Source organism: Toxotes jaculatrix, chromosome 4 (assembly GCF_017976425.1).
Source record: "Toxotes jaculatrix isolate fToxJac2 chromosome 4, fToxJac2.pri, whole genome shotgun sequence".
Taxonomy (NCBI): domain Eukaryota; kingdom Metazoa; phylum Chordata; class Actinopteri; family Toxotidae; genus Toxotes; species Toxotes jaculatrix.
The window spans coordinates 3,073,150-3,093,482 of NC_054397.1; the positions used below are offsets into that span (position 1 = coordinate 3,073,150).

Below are 20,333 nucleotides of genomic sequence, written 5' to 3' on the forward strand. Positions count from 1 at the left end.
GGGATGAAACGGTTATAATGTCCAGTTTAACATAACCAGTAAAAAAAAACGTTCCTTCTTTCTTCATCATCATGGTGTCTTGAGTAGTTGGCAAATATTTGTTTAACTTCTTGTCTTGATGGTACAAATTATGAGTGAATCAACAGTTGTAATGTGCTCAGTCAAAATCCACCTTGTCTTCTTTCTTCTATTTTACTACTTGAGTGTAGGCACTCAAAGTATTAACGTACAGATCCTTGGTTTTATATAAATGGTCCATGATCCTTCCCTGCAGTTCCACTACACAGCTACAGATCCACTTTGATGGCAGATGAACTTTAGTTCCTCCTTGAGTCTTCAGCCTCCATTTATCCCCCAGTTTTGCGTCTGTGTCCTTTGGAGTTTTTCTGGTCACGGTCCTCTCCCACCTCATCTCTTCTCTCCTCTGTCCTACCTCTTTCTCACCAGGGTGAAAAACTAGCACGGGTCTATAGATTTATGAGGTATTCCTCTCGGGCCTCAACCTGCTGTCTCTGAGCACCAAGGTGTAGTTTTAGACACCTAGAAATCTTCGACAGGGGCAAGCGTTCACAACTACAAAGACAAACACATAACACAGGTGCATGCCCACTGTGGGATTATTACTTAATAAAGGAGCGTATTTATTAATTTCAGTTAATTGTAGAGGTAAAAAAACTTAAAAAAAAATCTTCAGAACCATAAAAAACAAGCATCTAGGTTTCTGCTGAATGTCACCCTTCATCCATCAAATATTTTTCTCTATGGCTTGCAGTATAAACAGTTTTTAGATGTTTTCTGCCTGTGCATTAATCACAAGTTGAACCTCAGTTTTTAAGTTAACATCAGTCTGATATTTGAGGCGGGTGATAATGCCACAAAACTGCCAGACAAATATGTAAAGAGCCCTTGGCAACATTCAGAAAGAATATTTTTTATTTGTGATTATCAATAATTTCATATGTTATGTATGCCTTTAAAATAATGTATGGCACCAGAATTACACAAAATGTGAGTTTTTAACTGAAAAACTGAAAAAACAAAAATATATCACTTAAATGTATCAACTGGTTGTTTGATATCCATAAAAATGTAGAGGGTATCTGTAATCTGTTTGATATCTATAAAAACAGGGAAAATAATTTACTAGTGGAATTTTTACTTGTTTTAACACAGACTTATGCGCTGTACGCCACATGGAGGCGCTGTTCGACCATGATGCAGCTGGCAGTGTTTCAGAGTCTTTCAAGTACTTCTTTAACAGATGTACTCAAGCATCGAAAACTCAACCCAACATTTGCCTGTTCTTTGAAGAAAACAACAGACAAAAGCATAAAACTTATGTTGAATTCATGATGTAAACTGTCGGTTGGCAGCTGAAAGGAAAACAGACTTTTTGAACTGAAACAGCACATTCAGGATGACACACCTATCACCCAGTGAACTGGGCCACAATACTCTTTCATACTGTAAATGTTTTTTGTCATGAGAGCAGTCATAAGGTTTACATCAAATAACTAATGAAAAAACTGAAAAGGAATTCTGAATCCACCACAGGTACAACTGTTTTCTGCACCTGTTTGATCCATTTTGACTGTGCGCCTTAAAATTTGATACCATAACGCCTTTTTCTTAAATCTTGTATTTAATATCTAATTAAATAGTAATTTAATATCTAAAATTTAGCACACAGGAAGTGTTGTGTTTTTACGTTCCAATATTGAATTAGCATGGGAAACAGGCACTGTATCTGTACAGACTGAGAGTGCCATCGAGCAATTCAAATATGAGCCACATAAAATCTAAAATGATATATGTCATAGTACTGCGCAGACCGTTTCACTGGCAGGTGACCTTTTGTAAGTGCAGTGCAAAAACACCACAGCAATCAATGTCAAAGCTGTCACCAAAACAAAATCAAATAAAAATCATTACCCGAGTACATTAATGAGCTAATGTGTCGTTTGGACTTACAAATATTTTAATTTACCAATGAACATTGCCTCGGTCCTCCTGTTTGCATTCTTAACCTCATTACCAGCAACAAGCTCCAGTGCAACCATGTAAGTGAAGACAGTGAAGTTTCCCAAAAGTAGTCGGAACTGATGTGGATCCTGTGTCAAGATCGGTGATGGGACTGAGAGGAGGGGAGATGGTCTCGCAGGCTTTGGGCCCATCAGGGCCTGTGCTTGAACAAGGCCTCCACTTGAAAACACGAAAGTTCAGAAGTCAGAAAACCATTCTCTTTTACTTACACAGACAAAACATGTTCTTTTTTTCCTTATTTGTGATTTTTGTAGCTTATTATTTATAACACAGTGCCACTGTGGAGCAGAGCAGCTATTTGATTTGAAACTTACAAAAAAAAAAAAAAAAAAACAACAGACACTTACAGAGGAAGTAATCAGCAGCTCATTATGAAAAGCTAATAGCTAATAAATATTTAATGACTATTTAAAAGTTCTGAATTCTCACTTGTGTACTCCTGAGGGGACATCGGAGCATTCATGATGTTATTGAAGTGTTTTATCCACTCCTGCTGGTCACTCTCCAACTCGCAAGTAAACAGGAAGCTGCGGTCAGGTGTTTCTATGGTGATACCGTATTGCCAGGCACCATTGCAGTGGGTGCCAGCGGGCAGGCCGGGGGAGACGTTGTAACCGTGCTCTCTGTTCCCCAAGAAGACTTCACCTTTGGCAAAGGCGTCCTTCAGACAGAGGGAGGTTGAAAGAAAGACGGGACAGCTGAAGAGCACAGACGTCTCTTTGTGTTACCACGTATTTAAGGGTACAGTATATCTTTTGTTTAAGATGCAGGGCGTTACTTTCACGCAACAATGAAACCATACCCATCTAACATGTATAATTTAGTTATTATCTAAATGATCAAATTACACTTGCTTTGAGCTTCCTCCACATCACTTCACCAGACTTCCTCTTCCTTTCATCTATTTTTGTAGTTTTTCTTGTCTCGAGGTAAGTCGGACATTTCAGTCACTTATAATCAGCACCTATAATTATTTCACCTCTCCACTGAACTATTACATCAGCTACAATGCTGAGCTAATCTGCCTTGGCTATCTGATGTGTATTTAGCCAAGACTTGGGCAATCCGAGCCACCCCCCCCTCTTAATGCTTTTCGTCCAAGTCTCTGTGATAACCCCTGCAATAAAAACTTCCCTCTAATCATTCGATGGCTCTGAATCTTGCTTTCACAACATCTCTACATTTCAAACAGATATCAGATACATTAGGGAAAAGCTTGCACACTGAGTTGCCTGTACTGTAGAAGTGTCCAGCGCAGCTGACGGGACAGACGTGTCCTGCAGGTTAGCATTTCACTTTACTCCGAGGAGCTCCGTACTCAGAAGTCACGGCAAGAAAGGTGTGCGAGGCGTAGTGGGTGTGTGCAAAAGTGGCATACCAGTGGATCTTTGAAATACATGAGTCGCCTGTGGTCCAGAGTGAACCAGCGTTTCTTGAAACCTTCTGTTTGCTGCACAGACAAAAAGAGAGGAGGAAACACTCAGAGCGAGAAGCTGTATAGAGACATTACACAAAGCTGCATTGTGCCTGTACCACAGGTGATGTCTGTTTTTTTTAAACTCAAAAAGTGACTCACACTCTCAACTTTAAACTGTTTTGTATTCAGACCACATACATCAGAGCTTCCTCTTACTTTGTCTGAGACTGTGAAATATTTAAGTGGTTTGGGCTGCTACTAATTATCATCAGTGATTTTTTCAATTCATCATTCTTCTCATAAAATCTCAGAAAATGCCTCACCTGATGTTCCCAGAGCCCAAAATGATGTCTTCAAATTGCTCTTTTAGTCTGAGCATCAATTTAAAACCCAAATATATTCAATTTACAGTTATATAAGACAGTTATTGAAAAGCAGCAATGACTCACATTTGAGAAGCTGGAACCAACCTTTTTTTTTTTTTTTTGAAAAATTGCTTTGGCAATTAATCATCCGTGTAATTGTTGTCAGGTAATATTCAGATGTGCATCAGTGCAGACAAATTGTTTCAACACTAAAAGTTAAAGACCAAAACAGCATTTCTGTATCAGCAGCGACGCTAAAATATGGAAAACGGATGGAAACTTTAAGAGCAGGCAGATGAGTGCTTTGTTTATGTTTTCCTTGACTCACCCTGTTTCTCTTTTCAGCCTGATTCAATCACTTAGTCATGAGCCAGTATGGCCTTCTGTTGTAAGTGTCACTTGACATGAGAGTGCATTAAACCTGATCTCAGGCTTTCAATATAAAAGCATTCACCCTTGTAAGATTTGCATGGTTTCCTGTCAGAATACTGTCGAGGTTTTCCTCTCAGCAGGCCTGTCTGAATGTATATTACGCCACTTTCATAAACCTCTGATACTGAATTTGAAAAGCCGAACTTATTGTCACGGTTGAAAGTTTACAGCGGTGCGGCAGCTCCAAATGCACCCTGAAAGCAGCTATCAAAGAAAGTGAAGCACAGCACAACTGGAGCCCAAGCAGCTTGGGTTCTTTTCAGAGAGCCGAGATTCAAATAATGAGGACGCTCAGGTCCCCGACTGCTGCAAAACTGTCCTCATAAAAGTGTTTGATATTCGCGCTGTGGCATGAGCCTAAACAACTGACTGTTCCCTTCTCTATTCGCCGGTGACTCCTTCCACAAATATGTCTCACACATGTGAAGGAAATGAATTATGACATCCATTTAGCAAATCGGCCCAACGCAGCGAGTCAGCGAGTCCTTTCATCTCTCAACCTGACAGACGGAGATTAAACCGAGAGTCTGTGTCTGTGTGTGTCTGAATACAGAACCAGTTGTGTTGCTGTGGCTCAGGTTGCTTGGTGCTGTTTGTGCAGGTGTTTCAGTCAGAATTCTATGTAAGAAAGCAAATGTGTGTACATACTGTATGCTAATATAAAAGCGTCAGCGCGACTGTGCATGACTGCACGCATATGTACAAATGCCTCTTTGCGAGTTTCCTTAATCCCAACATATGTCTGTGTTCTGTGAGTGTATTCGAGGGTTTGACACATGAGGATTAAGTCGATCCTCAGCTGGAAGCCTTCCCTTCCCTCTCAGACAGACTGACAGACGGACGGACGGTGAGGCAGGCAGGTAGGCCCTCTCAGCTGTCAGTCAGCCTGTCAGGCAGCGGTGGAAAGCAGCCGCACTGACAGCTGTGCTAGTTACCCTCTTAGCCCAGCTTCCATTCAATTAAAGCAGGGGGAGCGGGGAATGGGATCACAGAGGGAGATTTGCGGAGGGAACCGTGTCTAACTTGTTAAATGGAAATTTTATTTGAACATCAATTCAGAATTAAGCTCAGTTTGGATAGTTTAAAAAAAAAAAAGAAAAGTAATTTTTAAGCCCGTGTAGATCACACCACAGGTGGGATTTACTGAGGTAACCTGTTAATGTGTTATTTACATTCTTACTTTGACATTATTTTAATGACTATCGTACATATATACAGTAAAATAGCAACAGCCGATGATTCAAAATATTTTTTCACTTTCAAATTAAGTAAAACTAAAGTTTAATTTGCCAAAACTAATCAACAGCTCCTGTGACACTCTTCAACCTCTTACGAAAAAAAAGACGTTGTACATCTACAATAAAAAGTGATCACACTGTAAAGAAAAATGACTGACTTCTTACTTCAAACAAGTAATCTGAATCACAAATAGAATTATGTCTTTATAAAATTATGGCTGGTGAATTTGAGAGGGGATTTTGTATTATAAGAAAAAAGGTTCAGTAAATGGAGATTTGACATTTCCATGTAATTACTACTGATCTCAATAATTACTTCAAATTTTAGAACTGGTATTTTTCACATGTAAACAGAGTTTTAAATCGACTTAATTGATAAATATGCTGTGATTAGTCCTGTACTTCCAGGAGAGCCCTGATTCTTGGTAATTATTTAACAAAGCAGTTATTAACTATCCTGAATATATAATCCTGAAAATACAAAAGTTTAAACGTAGTAAACTCCCATTCTATGCCACCAACATAAAAAAGAATAATGTTTTATACAGACAGGGTGTGTGTGTGTGTGTGTGTGTGTGTGTGTGTGTGTGTTTGTGCGTGTGTGTGTGTGTGTGTGTTACTTGCCCTGGGACCCGTCTTTTCCATGTATCCTTCCTTCAGAAAGTTGCGGGTTAGTTTGGGTACCAGCTAAAAGCAAGGAATAAAGAATAACACCACGGGGACACAAAGGATATTAGTGCTGTACAGTGGGCATGACAACACTAATGAAGTTCCATCCATTTCATTTTCAGTACCTCACTGGCACAGACATAAAAACAATATAAATATCATTTTAATCTCAGCAATCATCAACAGTCGGTGTGTGAGTGTGTGTGTGCTCACCTCAGCGTCCGTCGCCCCAGGAAAGGCCACCTTTAGATAGTGAAGCTGAACTGCTCGAATTGAATTGAACCAGTCTACGATCTCCTAATGAAGAGAGAGAGGTTTCCAAGAGTTATTCCTGTTTGTTTTGTTTTTTTTAACTCCCCTTTATTATTTAGAAGGAGAAGAGAATCCTAGAGGTTTTGCGAAGTCTCAACCTGTAATACAGTTCTGACACAACCAAAAATCTTATCACATCACAAATACTACCACAATGACTATTTTGCCTACATATATATTTATTTCCGAAGCTTTCGACCACATCTTACTGCCTTCCTCAGCAGGTGGGAGTTTGCTGCCTTATCATGCAGATGGTTTAGTTACCATGTGACCTTCATATGGAACTTTGGTCATGTGATAACAAGGTGTTGCTCATGGATTTAGAAAAAATAATGTCATCATGACTTTTGATGGCGGAGGAGGGAATAATTTTCTTAATTCTACTCACAGAGGTAGTTATTTATTTGTTCAGAGCAATTTCATGTGCTTGCTTTTCCTAAAGCTTCTGTTTGTGGCTTGAAAACGAAAGTGCATCTAAGCATCTGGATGGTGCATTCAAGTGCAGTGTTACAGAATGGAACAAATGACCCTCTAAATCAGAAGTTACGTCATGATTGTGATGCTGTTTCGCACTCAACCGTCAGACGACCACAAATAACTCCTCGACCTGACGACAAACGGGGAACTGTTCCATTTATTTCCATGTGTATTTTCCGAATGACGAGGAATGATGGATGTGGAGCTTGAATGTCATGGGCTAATGAATTCCATCAGCCCGTAAAATTGGCACAGATGGCTCTAAAAGGTTTGGAGACTCGCCCACAACAACATAAACCAGGTAGTTTCAACACATCTGTCCCTTTATGTGACAGGTGACTAATATGGCATGTGAATGCCACCTTATGCTGCAATTTAAATGACTCAACAGTTTAGTTTTTTATCAAAAATATTCTGGATATCCTGTAAGCAGGTAATTGTTTTTGAGAAATACTTCACCAGCAGGGGAAATGTAATCATTATTCTCTGCATTTCCTTTTCATTTTTTCAGCACGCACACGATTTCAGACAGACCTTGCCGCTTTCATGGTAGACGAAGATGTTGCGGGTGCTGTAGTCTTTGAGGTAGGTGATCTGCAGGCCGTTGGGATTTCCTATCTTTTCTGGCTGGAAGGTTGCATTGATGGTGTCCACTTTGATCACTGCTTTGGGTTCCTTAGCCTGCAGGAAGGAAGGAGGGAAGAAGGAGGAGGTGTTTGTGTGAAATGCAGGGGTCAATAACATCAAGTAACTACTGATCTGCCTGCCAGGTAGTTTAGTCCAAGACTGATCACTGTTAATCTGTCGTTTTCAGGTTGATGCTGTGTTTGCAGCAGCGTCACTGCTGAACATCGCTGTGCTTCCACAGCTTGATCAGAAAAAAAGTGTGGTTATTAAGTCACAGTGTGTGTGTGTGTGTGTGTGTGTGTGTGTGTGTGTGTGTGTGTGTGTGTGTGTGTATGGTACGGTTATATTTTGTGCTTTTTTCCAACCATGAAAATACTTTCTCGACATCTACGCATCAGCCTGCATCACTGATAACCATCACGTCTATAACAGACACTAATCCCAGAAAACCTGTTTGTGGATTGCTGCGCTTTAATCTGTCCAGACATGAATTTAAACAGGAATCTATGGGACCAGAATCTGTCTCGGTGGATCATCTGCCCTTGAATTTAACAGAAAGACAGACACAGATATGCTTTTTTACAAGATATCTGACAGTTGATTAAATTTGACTCTTTTCTGTTATTGTGAGTGTTGACTCCGCCAGTATTAAAATGGCCTTGCGGCTGTTTGTCTCTTTACATCCGTGTCTGTCCAGACTCACATATGTAGTGAAGACTGTGAAGGAATTTGATAAAAAAAGGAATAATAATCAAATTAATTCTTGCGTTATGGCCAAAAACATGTTTTGTAATCCTCACTAAAGTTATATGTATATTTTTGTAATCCTCACTTTATAATAATAAATTCCATGAATGCGTGTTTGAGATCACGTTCAAAAGAATGGGATGGACGAATGGAAAACATAATGCCTCCGGTCACGGCTGTCATTGGCTCTGAGAGACTAAAACACCAAGAAGAAGTGGGACAAACAGGCGGAGGAGCAGTCGGTTGGACTTGAGTCTGACTCTTACCTGAATATTTTACACACTTCAAGGCTCCTCTGAAAGCCAACCAACTCAGCACCTTAAAAAGCCCTGAGCATCTGAGTGGCAGCCAGCAACACTTTAAACGTTTATCATCCCTGTGGGTGTATGGGGACGTTTTTGTTTTACGGGAAAATATTCACAATACACTCACATCATAAATATACACATATTTAAAAAACAGAGGAGCCTTCTTTCTAGTCTTTTTAAACACATTATTCCCATCTCTCCTGAGCTGGCTTACAGTGTTTGCAGCCCTAATTGGTTTGGGCGGTGTACAGCTTAGCCAATCAGCCACAGTGACAGTGAGGACAGACTGCTGGTTAAGCTTGTCTGAGCACGCTCAGATACAGAGGAGGGAGTATCATTATGTTGTCTTTCCGTAGGTACATTTAATTATGTTAACTCTGTGTATGTGTGTAAAAATACTGCAGCACATAATGTGGGGGTGCTGTCTGCAGTCTATTTTACGTCTTTTAAGTGATCTTTATTTAAAGAATTTGTGATGTGGTTGTGTGTGTCTGTGGGTGTTCTGGAAGTGAGCAACTACCTTCAAAGCACTTTAACTAGGACACTGTCTAATTACAGTAGGTTAGTGGTGTCTTGCAGACATGGTTATGTGTAGGGTGTGTGGAGGTAAAGTGTGTGTGCATGTGTGTGCTGCATGTGGACACAGTGTCTCATTAAAAGCCGCTGCTTACGTCATATTTGGTGAAGTACTTCACAGTCCCCTCCCTCTCTGAGAGGACAAATCGCCTGCTCAGGAACTGCCCATTGTCCCGCCCTCTCTTCATCAGCATGCCATCTCTAGTTCCTGCAGGAAACCAGCAAAGGCCATTTACCTTAGTATGAGTATGAGTGCGTGTTGTGTACATGTGCATGCACGTGTGTGTGCGTGTTTACACACTCACCTTCCTCATATGTAAAACTGTTCCCCGGCTCAGAGAACTCTTTCCTCTCGTACTTTGCTCTTATCCACTGCTCCCTCAACACCCTGAACACACACACACAAACAAAAGAAACGCCAACAGAGCTGGATCGTAAAACAGCACCAGACGACAGCAGATTAACAGATGTCTTGTGTATTTTGTGGCAGACGAGAGAGAGACTGAACTGCTTGGTTTGAGCTGAGGCTCAACCTTTATTCACAACTTTACCCTTAATTGACAAGAACCTGGCTCAAGGATAAAACATATTATCAAGAAAAAAATCTTTTTCTCATAAATTTAAAGACACGGGCCTCTGAAAATCTACTGGATCAAGTTGCTGATTCAATTCCTTTTGTGCACTGAACCAAGGACGAAGGAGTGATGTTTGTGTTTCTTCTCATTCTCTGTCTCACCCACCTTCCTCTGACGATCAAAGAACGATCTTGACGTGTGTATAAATCTACATGTGTGTATAAATGTGAGCGTGCGTGTGCATGTGTAGGGCATGTATATTCAAGCTGCCCTCAGGCAATTTTCTTTTTTGCCAGATATTAGAGCGAGCTACTCATTCCATTCGATGCACATCTTTTCAGCCAAGAAAAGATCTCGTCAAGCAGCAGGTAAAACTTGGCCGTGGCAACTCACTGCATTTTTTTCTGTGTTTCATTTCATGTCACTCGAGAAGGTTTGATCTTTCCTGAAAATTCCCTGTATCACATTCATACAATTCCAAACATTCCTGTCTAACAGCTGTCCAATCAAGAAATAACTAAGAAATGGTCTCAAAGTGTCTTAGTCGCACTATGACTATGAGGCAGTCACTGTGTTATACACCGAACAATAGCTGTGACTGTTGTAATTTAAACACATGTCCTGTACATCAGTGGTCTTTCCTCTCATGAGCAGCAAAATGCAAACTGTTTTCTACAATTGCTGCAAATGTAAAAAGGCTATAAGTTACACACCAGACCAGAAACAAAACTGCAATGCTGAGATTTTCTGTTCACACAGTTTAAGTGTAGCCAGTCAGTCCTTCCAGTCCTCTGTGGGACTGAACAGTTTCTTAAGAATCTGCTCAATGCTATGTTAACTAATGTTTTAGGTCAGACACTGAAAAGAGATTGAGCCTTGCAAGTGTTAGCTGACAGACAAAAGTTTAGTTTTGATTTCAGCTTCTCAAATGTTGGAATTAGCTGTTTTTCTCTGTTTCATATTGCTGGAAAATTTTGGAACACTGTTTGTTTGAATGTCATTTTATTGATTAAACATTAAATCACAATAAATTAATAGCTAAACTGATTTGTAGATGTCAGCGTAGGTTGCAACGGGACAAAGACCGAACGTATAGTCCAATCAAAATGTTGATAATCAGGATTATCACTTCAGAGCCAGAATGTAAAATAAACCATGGCAGAGTCAAAGCCCAGACAGGAATCCCATTTATTATCAGTGGAATGACTTGAAGAAGCAACTTTTCACAGACACTCCCTGTACAACTTGACCGAGCTTGAACAACTCTGCTCGGTAGAAGAGCAGAAAATCCCCAAACAGAGACATATTAAAGACCATGTGACTCACAACCAGAGGCGCCCCTGTAGGAACACTTCAAAGGTGAAAACAAAACAAAAAAAAACATCTGATATTGTCAGTAAAATAACACCTGAACATAAACTATGAGGTTGATTTTAAGATTTGAGTTCTCGTGCTAGCTTCTGCATGCACACACACAAACAGACACACATGCACAAACAAAAACAGGAAACCACATGCATGGATCCACCTGACAACACACACACACACACACTGGTACAAACCCTCCAACAGAGTACAACTTACAAACATTTCATATGTTTAAGACAGAACATGTATGAATTGTACATTTTATAGCATATATGATTTTGTTTTTTGTGTGCATGTATGTGTTGCCATGGTTACTCACTGACAGTCTTTGTGGGTTGGTTTGTAGTAGTAGACTGGAACGGCAGCCTCATATTTACTCTTCATCAGCTCATTACCATTCTCAGCCATGAACTAATGACAAAGCACACACACACACACACACACACACGCACACATGAGATGATTATTCGAGGATGAATGACACCATGGCACATTACCTGACAGTTTTATCACTGCAGTGTGTTACTGAGAATACACTCAATAGGAATAAAATCCTTACTGACGTTACAAGAAACTAATAAATCAGAGAGCTAAGATGATAAATGCAACAAATATCTTTCGATAACGATGTGCGAGGTACCAGCATCATTTATTACGTAGTTTCCAGGAATCCCTTGCACAGTTTTCAGAACACTGGGAAATGTACTTTACAAGAATGTGGTTTGAAATAACTGATGTGCACCTATTTATTTCCTCAAAAAGGCTTCTTCATAAACTGGAAACATTTTTACTCTCAAAATGCTTCGTAATTTTAATAATCTCAAAGTGGTAGCTTTGCCCTCTGTAGTATTTTGATCATATGCTGTGGGAAGGTCAGTCATCATTCAACTGACTGGTGCTGTCATATATCAAACATGTACCATGTTTCCTCAAACTGCATAGTGTTATAAAGAAAGAGAAAGAAACTGGATAAATCAATTATAATAGAAGGAAATATTTCCATGTGTGTTTAAGTGCCCATCAAAACCCTTGAAATTTCACAAGAAAAAAATTATCTGTGTTTCTCTCAGTTAAAGAGAATAAGCAGTCTGCCTGACACTAGATTGTGTTGGTTGAGAAAAAACTATGAAAACATCTGCAATTTCTCTCTTTATCTATTAGCATTTATCATCAAAGCAGAGTGTCTTCTGAAACTAAGCAACCATTCAGGAGATTACACAACATTATTTTAGCCAAACAGAGAGAAGGAGATGTCGTAGGACTTGATGGGTGATTACAAGGCTTCCCTTCTGAGAACACAACATGCAGGTGTGTGTTTTTTTCTCACTGATTAGCAAAACTTAAATTCTAATCAGAGAAATCATCTGGTGGCTCTTGGCACTTGGTGACACATGATCAGTCAACCACGGTTCAGGAAAAAAAAACAACCACAATGAAAAACATGTTTTGTTACTGTGATCATAGCGAGCCAGCACAAAGAGGGGGTGGCAGCTGGTCATTACAGAAACACACTGTTCATCCCACAGTCAACTTTTCAAATTATCACCACAGTGTCACACTGTGAGCACAACCCAGTGAAATGTTAATGAAAAGATGTGATGTAAATACAACTTATCTAAAAAATTCATTTAGAAACCAGCCAGTGTCTCATAAAAGTGACAAGCTTAGTTTACAGGACACTGAGCTAAGTGTGTGGAGCAGTGAGGGGACAGGGGGGACAGGGGGGCTGCTGGCTCTGGGGTCTCACCAGAATCTCGTGGTCCTCCCAGCGGGACAGGCTCAGGGACTTGACCTTGCTGATGTCTGGGATGTTGCGGTGGATCCCTGAGCAGGCCAGGCAGATGAACACCCCCAAGGAGCAGGAGCCCCACCCGGGATCTGCAGAGAGGAGGGTGGAGAGAACACACGGACTATGGGAATGGGTGGATGAGATGAGAGATGGCATAGTGGGTATGGAGGGGGAGGACTTGAAGACAGATGGGCTAAGAGTGAGCAATGCTTAATGTTTTCTTAACAGAACAAACTATAAAGTCAAGATATACATGCTCTGTATGGCTCAGAAGACGGAAGCTCAGGGAAACCCTGAGGTGACAGACCAAAAAATTATACGTTTAATCAGTGATGTCAGAGACAAAGGCAGCAAATTCTCACATTGTTTTTGATTTAAAATTTACTCAAACTGATAAATCAACAGGTCATTCCAGCCCTAGGAACAATTCTTCTGAAAATGCACAACCTTTTGAAAAAAGATGAATGATAAAAAAAAAAACTCATATTAAAAAAGCCAGGGAATTGGGACCAAAAAAAGCAAACTCTTCAAACTTTAACAACTAAAGGCAACATTACTGCACACACTTAGTCTTATGCTTTGAAAACTAAAATTAAATTTCTGAACACATTCCTATCAAGGGAACGTGTTTAAACTACTGTAAAGAAAGACTGTAATCTTTGCCTTTACAGAGCAGTTTGGGGCTCCGTGCCTTCTTTAAAGGGCACCTCAAAAGTAGCTGCGAGGTGAGAACATTTCACTTTCCACAGTCTGTCTGAGGACTTGAACGTCACGCCCCTGAGCCTGCTGCAAATTTCTGAGCATCAGTCAAATCACTGTTATACAATTAATTCTGCAGCCTGAATTCTCCATGGTTAATTCATCTGTCTTTTTCCTCTTTGAGCTCTAATATACAAGAGATGTTTTCTTTGCTTCTTATCTTTCTGTCACATATTCTATCACTTGCTAGTAAGAACAGTTTCTTCTGTGTGTGTGTGTGAGAGAGAAACCTTGTTCTTTATCACTACTGATCGCAGACGTCTGAGCAGAGAGAAGAACAGGTCAATCTCTAATTTTCCAACAGTACACAGCAGATTAGAAAACGATGAGCTCGGCCGGATAATGCTCATACCTTAACCAGCCCACACATGCACAAGCCACCAGACACAGCAAAGTGACCGGCTTTCATCTCCAATGATGAGGACCAGAGGAAATGACAGGAACATGTGCCTCAAATGTGATCGAAGCGGCTGAATCCTGGAACCAAATCAGAAAGCTGCCTTTTACCACAGCAGCGTTAGCACGGCTCCTCAGCAGACACAAGCACTGATGGATATGTGTACAGTGCAGCCTGGCAGTGATGTTATCTTTTCTTGCACTGCTCAGCTACAGCTGTTGCCTCAGGGCTGGGATTCAGTGATTTCCTAATTTGACTGGGATGAATCCAAAATGGTGCTTCTGGATGCTTCTATCCAGCCTGAAAGTTGTGTGCACATCTTTCATTGGTTGCTGCTTTGCCTTTGTGAGGCCGCGGAGTTCCCAAAATGTGGCCTACCTAAAATACTTAAAAGCAGGGTCATAAAAAGGGCCTCAGAGAAGACCTCTGCTGCAGGCTCAAAGGTGCCGGATGAGGGTGGGGACTGGAACAACCCTGCATGTTAAGACTTGCTGAATCTTGAAGGTAACAGCAAAGCCTTCGCCTGTGTCGTTAAATTCAAGTGCTCCAGGAAAGCCCACCCTTACAAACCTTGCCACACTTATGGTCAGATTAAAAAAAAAATAATAATACAACAACAAACAACAACAGTGGCTGGATGATAAACAGAAGGGCATGGACGCGTGTTTTAATGATTAGCCTACCTGGCGCACGGGCACAGGTAAAGCCTCAGCAGCTCGAGATATGTTACAAAGTCTGATTCATCGCATTTTACAGTGAGTTCAGAGATCTGATCGGTATCTTACCCGGTGCGCCGCAGTCTGCGCACACCTCATTTCCAGGCTTTTGCAGGATCTCTCTCAGTGCCCGGGTCGCTCTCTCATTTGCCGACATTTCAGAGCTCGGATCGATTATTCCTCCGCTTTCAGAGAGAGAGAGAGAGAGAGAGAGAGAGAGAGAGAGAGAGAGAGAGAGAGAGAGAGAGGGTGGAGCGGGGCGGGGGGCGCCGTAGAGCCACACAGGTGAAGCAAGGTGTGTCTCCTCGAATCGACTCCCCCTCGAGTCCTCCAGACGGGCTACGGGCAAGTCCACACAGGTAGCCTCAGCATAGGCGAGGTGAAGAAAAATCAGTTCAACGCTTCTTCTTTAAGTTTTCCAACGCTTGTAAACTCTGCTCTCTGTAGCTGCGGCCCGGAGTCCAGTGCTGTCACCCTCCAGGTGTGTCCTCAGGAGCGTCCTGCTGGAGTCTGGAACCAAATCACCGGCACAGCACCCGCACCCGGACTGCCAGTGCGGAGCGGAGGGTGTGTGAGCGGCAATGAAACCCTACACTAGGAAGTGAAATGCAGAGGTTGTTCAAACTTGCTTTTCCGCATAATTCGGGGTTAGGTCACTATGCATATAACCCCCGGTGCCAACTGTGCAGCGTGCTAATGCTCAGCCTGCGAGGAGAGTTTTGAAGAACACTATATGACGAACGGTCTCTCACAGTGATAAAGTGGGCCTGTCACATTATTGAACTAACCTTTAGGAAAGATGTAACGCTGTAATATCAGCTAATTAACGGCCACTTTTCCCCTCAAGTCTATTAATTATTACAAATGGTTTATTGATGGCCTGGTTAAAGCCTTTTAAAGGATGAAGATATATATATATAGTGTGCGTTATGAAGGGAGTCAGGATAACAGGATGTGGTTGAGTGAAATGTGTAGGCTATGCAAATACCCACAGCTCGGTGCTGCCACATTTCTTGTGAGTCATTCTTCTGTAATATAATTTTAAATCTGTGAGAACTGCAGTTAGTGAGCACTACAAACCATCTGCAATAAAAAAAAAAAAAAAAAACTCTTGCCTTTGGGCTATTTGTGTCTGTCAAATAAAAATGTGGTTAATTGTCAATATACCAAGCATAAAATATATTTAAGACTATTACAAAAAAGCAGTGTAAGCTCTAATTCATGAAGTGCAGGGGCAGAAGCAGTGAGAAGTATTAAGATTCCCTATGGAAAAGTTGCAGTAGCACAGTTTAAAAGTACTGTTACAAGTACTTAGATGTACAAGTGCTGCATTTAAAATTTAAAATTTAAGTTTAAAAGTACAGAAAAACTGCCCCTGTTAGTGTTAAATTATTAAACCTTTTATCACTGTATTATGTGCTTTAACAATCAGTGATGGAAAACTGTAATGGATTAACTGTTTGGACTTCTAATTAAAGTCACTGGTACAACAACGTGAAAATCACAAGAAGTCCGGCTCTTGAAGTCCTTCTTATGTCCTGTTTCATAATGACAGTGCATAAATCCATAAAGATGCGGTTTTCTTATCCCAGTTTAAGTGCATCCACACCGAGCCCTGACCTACACCCCATACAATCGTACCACACCTCTGTGACGAGCTGTACCACTGACTGTGATCCAGGCCTTATCTTTTCCTGAATGGAAGGAAATTCTCGTAGCCAAGTTCCAAAATTTTAAACAATCTACATGCTTTCACCCCTGCAGTGAATTTGAAAATTTTTAAAGTTTTTAAAGTAATTTGAATTAACTACAGATCTGACACGTGGTGTAAGTATAAAGTAGAAATGGAAACACCACTGCATTCCTGTCTGCTGCTGCTTGTGGTAGTTCAACATTTGGTCAGTAGGTGGCAACAGTTCACCACTTTTTTTTTAATGTATTGAATATTGGGCTCAGTGCTGTGTAGTGCTGGTGTGGCTGTCAGTGCTGTACCATTATAGCGTAAATATATCTTTAACCAAATACCACCCCCCTCCTTTCAGCACCATGGAGAGTTTAAGGTACACAGGCGGGGGGGGGAGGAAGGTGCACCAACCTCCTGATATCACTAATACTGATACTGATCAGCAGCTGATAGTCTTCCAGTTTCAAAGAAAATGATATTGTCTGGAAATATGACAAAAAGATTCTCTCTTTGAAGTAACTTCCCTCGCACCTGAACATCCACTTCCCCAATTTAGTAGCTTAACTGAGACAGATAGCCGTGAGTCCGATCTGACAGTCAGCGAGCAGCCGTGGTTTTCATGTCACTCTGCAGCACTGGATTTCCTTTGTCACAGCAAAAGGCTAAAGCCCCGTTGCCGAGCTCATTTGTCAACACCAAACCAGCAGACGCCGGCTTGTCTACTCGCTCGCTCTCTCCAGTCCCTAAATCTTCTTTTTCCTTTCTGTCAATTTTGGAGTTGGATGCTAACAACTGTCAAGCCGTGGGCTGGTGGCACTTAATTGATTGAGGTTAAAGTCGGCGTGTGTGTCTGTGTGTGTCTCTCAGAGACAGAGAGGATGAGAGAGCACCTCACCCCTTCCTCACTCATAACATCACTGAAGTGATTTCACAGACACAAATAAATAAAGGACACAAGCAGACTAATCATTTTATAGGTGCTGTAGTGTGGCTCATTTGTCTCTTTTCCCTCTTGCTCTCTTAATTTTCTTATCTTCTTGTTAATTGTCTCACTTTTTACTTTGTTCAGTGAGCTTTTGGATTTTGCTCATACCTGAAGCCAAAGGCGACAAAATGAATTACACTCTTTATAGCACAATAAAAATGAAATCACAGAAAACTACATTTTGATGGTCTAATGTACTGCATGGTTGTAACAACAATCTGGAAGTAAACATGCACACTGCATCGCTTCTGTCTCTCACTGATGATTTATATGCACACATTTGGTGGCATTTTGAAGCTTGCTGGGTGTCACAGGGACAAAATGGCAGAAAGTCTAGGCCATTAGTATGTGTCTTGCTGGGTGCTTATGACATATCATGTCCTGTCTGTGGCCCTGCCTTTGAGTCTGGACTCTCAGTCTATTCGATGATATGTACTCATAAATTAAGCGACAAGAGTTTTCCAACAAAGTTTAAATCAGTCCGCTGGACTGTGCATTATACGGCTGAAGATTTTTCATTTGAGTCAATTCTTTAGTTCTGACGACAAGTGTGAAGAGACGGGTTAAATTTTGTATAAAGGTTGTGAGGAAATGTGACTGACTGGGAGTAATCAGGAGCTACAGCACCATCAGGCAGAAACTGTATCATCCCACATCAAGAGCAAAGATAAGCACATCAAACGGCCTTTGAAAACCTGTGCTCACCCTCACCTGGCCTTCATTAAAACACGTGCCATGTTGTCTACTGGCTGCACATACAAGCAGAACCTAACAACTTAATAACAACACAGCTTCATAGCATTAGTGCCACTTTCAACAATCTCACTGCTTTACAGTGCCTCATCTTCAAAGCCCCTGTTAAACTGAAGCATTACGTGAAGCACACATCTAACCACTGTGTTGCTTGTCAGTGCGTAATTTTCTGCATTAAGCATCAAAATCACCCAGGATTATGTTACAACACATAACGTTTTAATTACATTTTTCTAAATAATACCATACTATCAGTGCTGGGGCTAAGTAGCTCTGTGTGAAACAAAAGACTTATAGATTAAATAATTACTGCAAATCTCGAGTGGAAAACGTTATTGTGCTAGATTGGAAAGTTAGACATAAATGAAACTAAGGGGGCACATAAATAACTGAACTATAACTTCAGCTGTTCACAGTCATCAAATATGCATGAATAGACAGAGTCTGTGCATGTGTGAAGAGATGGAGAAAAGTAAGAAGAACAGGATGAAAAGGATATGAGGACAAGAGACACAAGAAAAAGAGAAACTCCAGGAGAGATGGACAAAATCTCGGCTACTCAGAGAAAGGGAGATAGACAAGAGCGAAGTGAAGAAGAAGAGGAAAAGAGACAGCCTGAAAAAAGATAACACGGTGAGAAAAAGTGAGACACATCCAGAGTAAAAGACAAACAGAGACGAAAAGGATGAGAGACAGGAAAGGGAGAGGACCAGAGTGAGACACAGAGAACAGGACACAGGGAGAAAAGAGAGACCCAGAGAAGAGAAAGAGAAAGCGGAAGAGAGCATATTACTTGTGGCAGACTCTGTCATGGAGTTAATGGGGTTTTGCCACTTCCCATCATCCCAGTGCCTTTTGAACCGTGGCCTTTGCATACAGAAAGATCATTAACTCTGGGCTCTGCCTCCTTTAGGGGCCTCGTCGCCTCTTCTTCTGCAGGACGACTTGTCAGCAAGACCATGGCGCCTGCCTGCCTGCTCCTCTGCACCACACACTTTACATAACAATACACCCGTGTTAGCAGCCGAAATCACAAACTGACTGGAGAGTAATATTCTCACTAATTGAGACGGTTCCTTCTCTGCTTTAGCTAAGAGGGAAGAGGGTAAAATCCAAAGTAAGAACTAAAATACAATTTTCTTAACTGTACACAAAGGACTCCACAGCTTCTTGACCTAAGATGAACTAATCTCTGACCCCAGTTTGAATTAAAAAGTCCAGTATTTACCTCATTACTGCCTTTATTTCACTTTTTTTTTTTTAAATTTCTTACTTTGGTGCCATCTGGTGACAGTATCAACAATAACAACAATCAAGCAACACTGCATTGAAAAGGACCGACAGCAACATGAAGAGTTCAGCAATGGCAGAAAATATTGGATTGTCAGGTGGACCCAAATATAACTCCGAATCAATGCTGTTCCACCGTAGCTGCTGGGTATGTTAATAAAGTTTGTTATATAAACTGGTGAAACCATGTTTCTCATGCTCTCAAGTGGCCAAAGAAGCCAGGTGTTTTGATTAAAATTGATTTTGCTGAAATCTGTAACTTATATTTGTGAATTTTTTTATTTTTTTCAAATGGATTTTTGTTCCAAAAATCTTAAATAACGATTACACTGGTAACGGTACATTAATGGTGACAGAAAAACTGCAACCCTCACACATCTCTGTTAAAACAGGGAGGAAGAAAGTGCCTTGCTCGGGGGCAAATATGCTACACAGCTGCTCCTGGGTAATGGTAGGTCTTGACCAGCTTAAAACTCCACGATGCCTGATATTATAAGCAGCTAATGTTGCAATAAGCTCCAGGTCAAGGACTGAACCCCAAAGCTGTTTATGCTGAGTGGAGTAGTGCGGGAATAGGGATGGACCGGTGAGATACCTGCTGGGTAATCAGGTGGATAAATCCTCAGTCAGGAGGCAGCGAGAGGAATAAGGTGGAGGAGGAGGAGGAGGAGGAGGAAGGCCAGGGCATACATCCCCTCCCATCACCTCTCCTTCAATTCAGCAGATTCACTCCCTCCTGCGGTGCACAGAGCCTGGACACAACTCACACTGTGTTGATTCAAGATGTGCGTCTGTGTGTGCGCATT

General features: G+C 41.1%; 1 protein-coding gene across 1 annotated transcript; it reads right to left on the minus strand.

The window, feature by feature from the left end:
- Positions 1–606: 606 nt before the first annotated feature.
- zgc:92360 (uncharacterized protein LOC436988 homolog) lies at positions 607–15,405 on the minus strand. The gene is made up of 11 exons (XM_041036724.1): positions 14,885–15,405; positions 12,902–13,032; positions 11,474–11,565; positions 9,517–9,599; positions 9,307–9,419; positions 7,488–7,634; positions 6,378–6,461; positions 6,120–6,182; positions 3,422–3,493; positions 2,473–2,704; positions 607–2,202 (listed from the first exon to the last, which is right to left on the minus strand). Exons 1-11 carry the CDS (start codon positions 14,970–14,972, stop codon positions 2,174–2,176), a joined length of 1,134 nt encoding a protein of 377 aa, XP_040892658.1. The 5' UTR covers positions 14,973–15,405; the 3' UTR covers positions 607–2,173.
- Between the last annotated feature and the right edge of the window lie 4,928 nt (positions 15,406–20,333).

Coding starts and splice junctions, on each gene's coding strand:
- zgc:92360 (XM_041036724.1), bottom strand. CDS start 14,972: ATGTCGGCAAATGAGAGAGCGACCCGGGCACTGAGAGAGATCCTGCAA. Junction 6,462..7,487: donor TCTACCATGAAAGCGGCAAG/GTCTGTCTGAAA, acceptor TCTCTTCATTAG/GAGATCGTAGACTGGTTCAA. Junction 2,203..2,472: donor GTCCCCTCAGGAGTACACAA/GTGAGAATTCAG, acceptor CGTGTTTTCAAG/TGGAGGCCTTGTTCAAGCAC.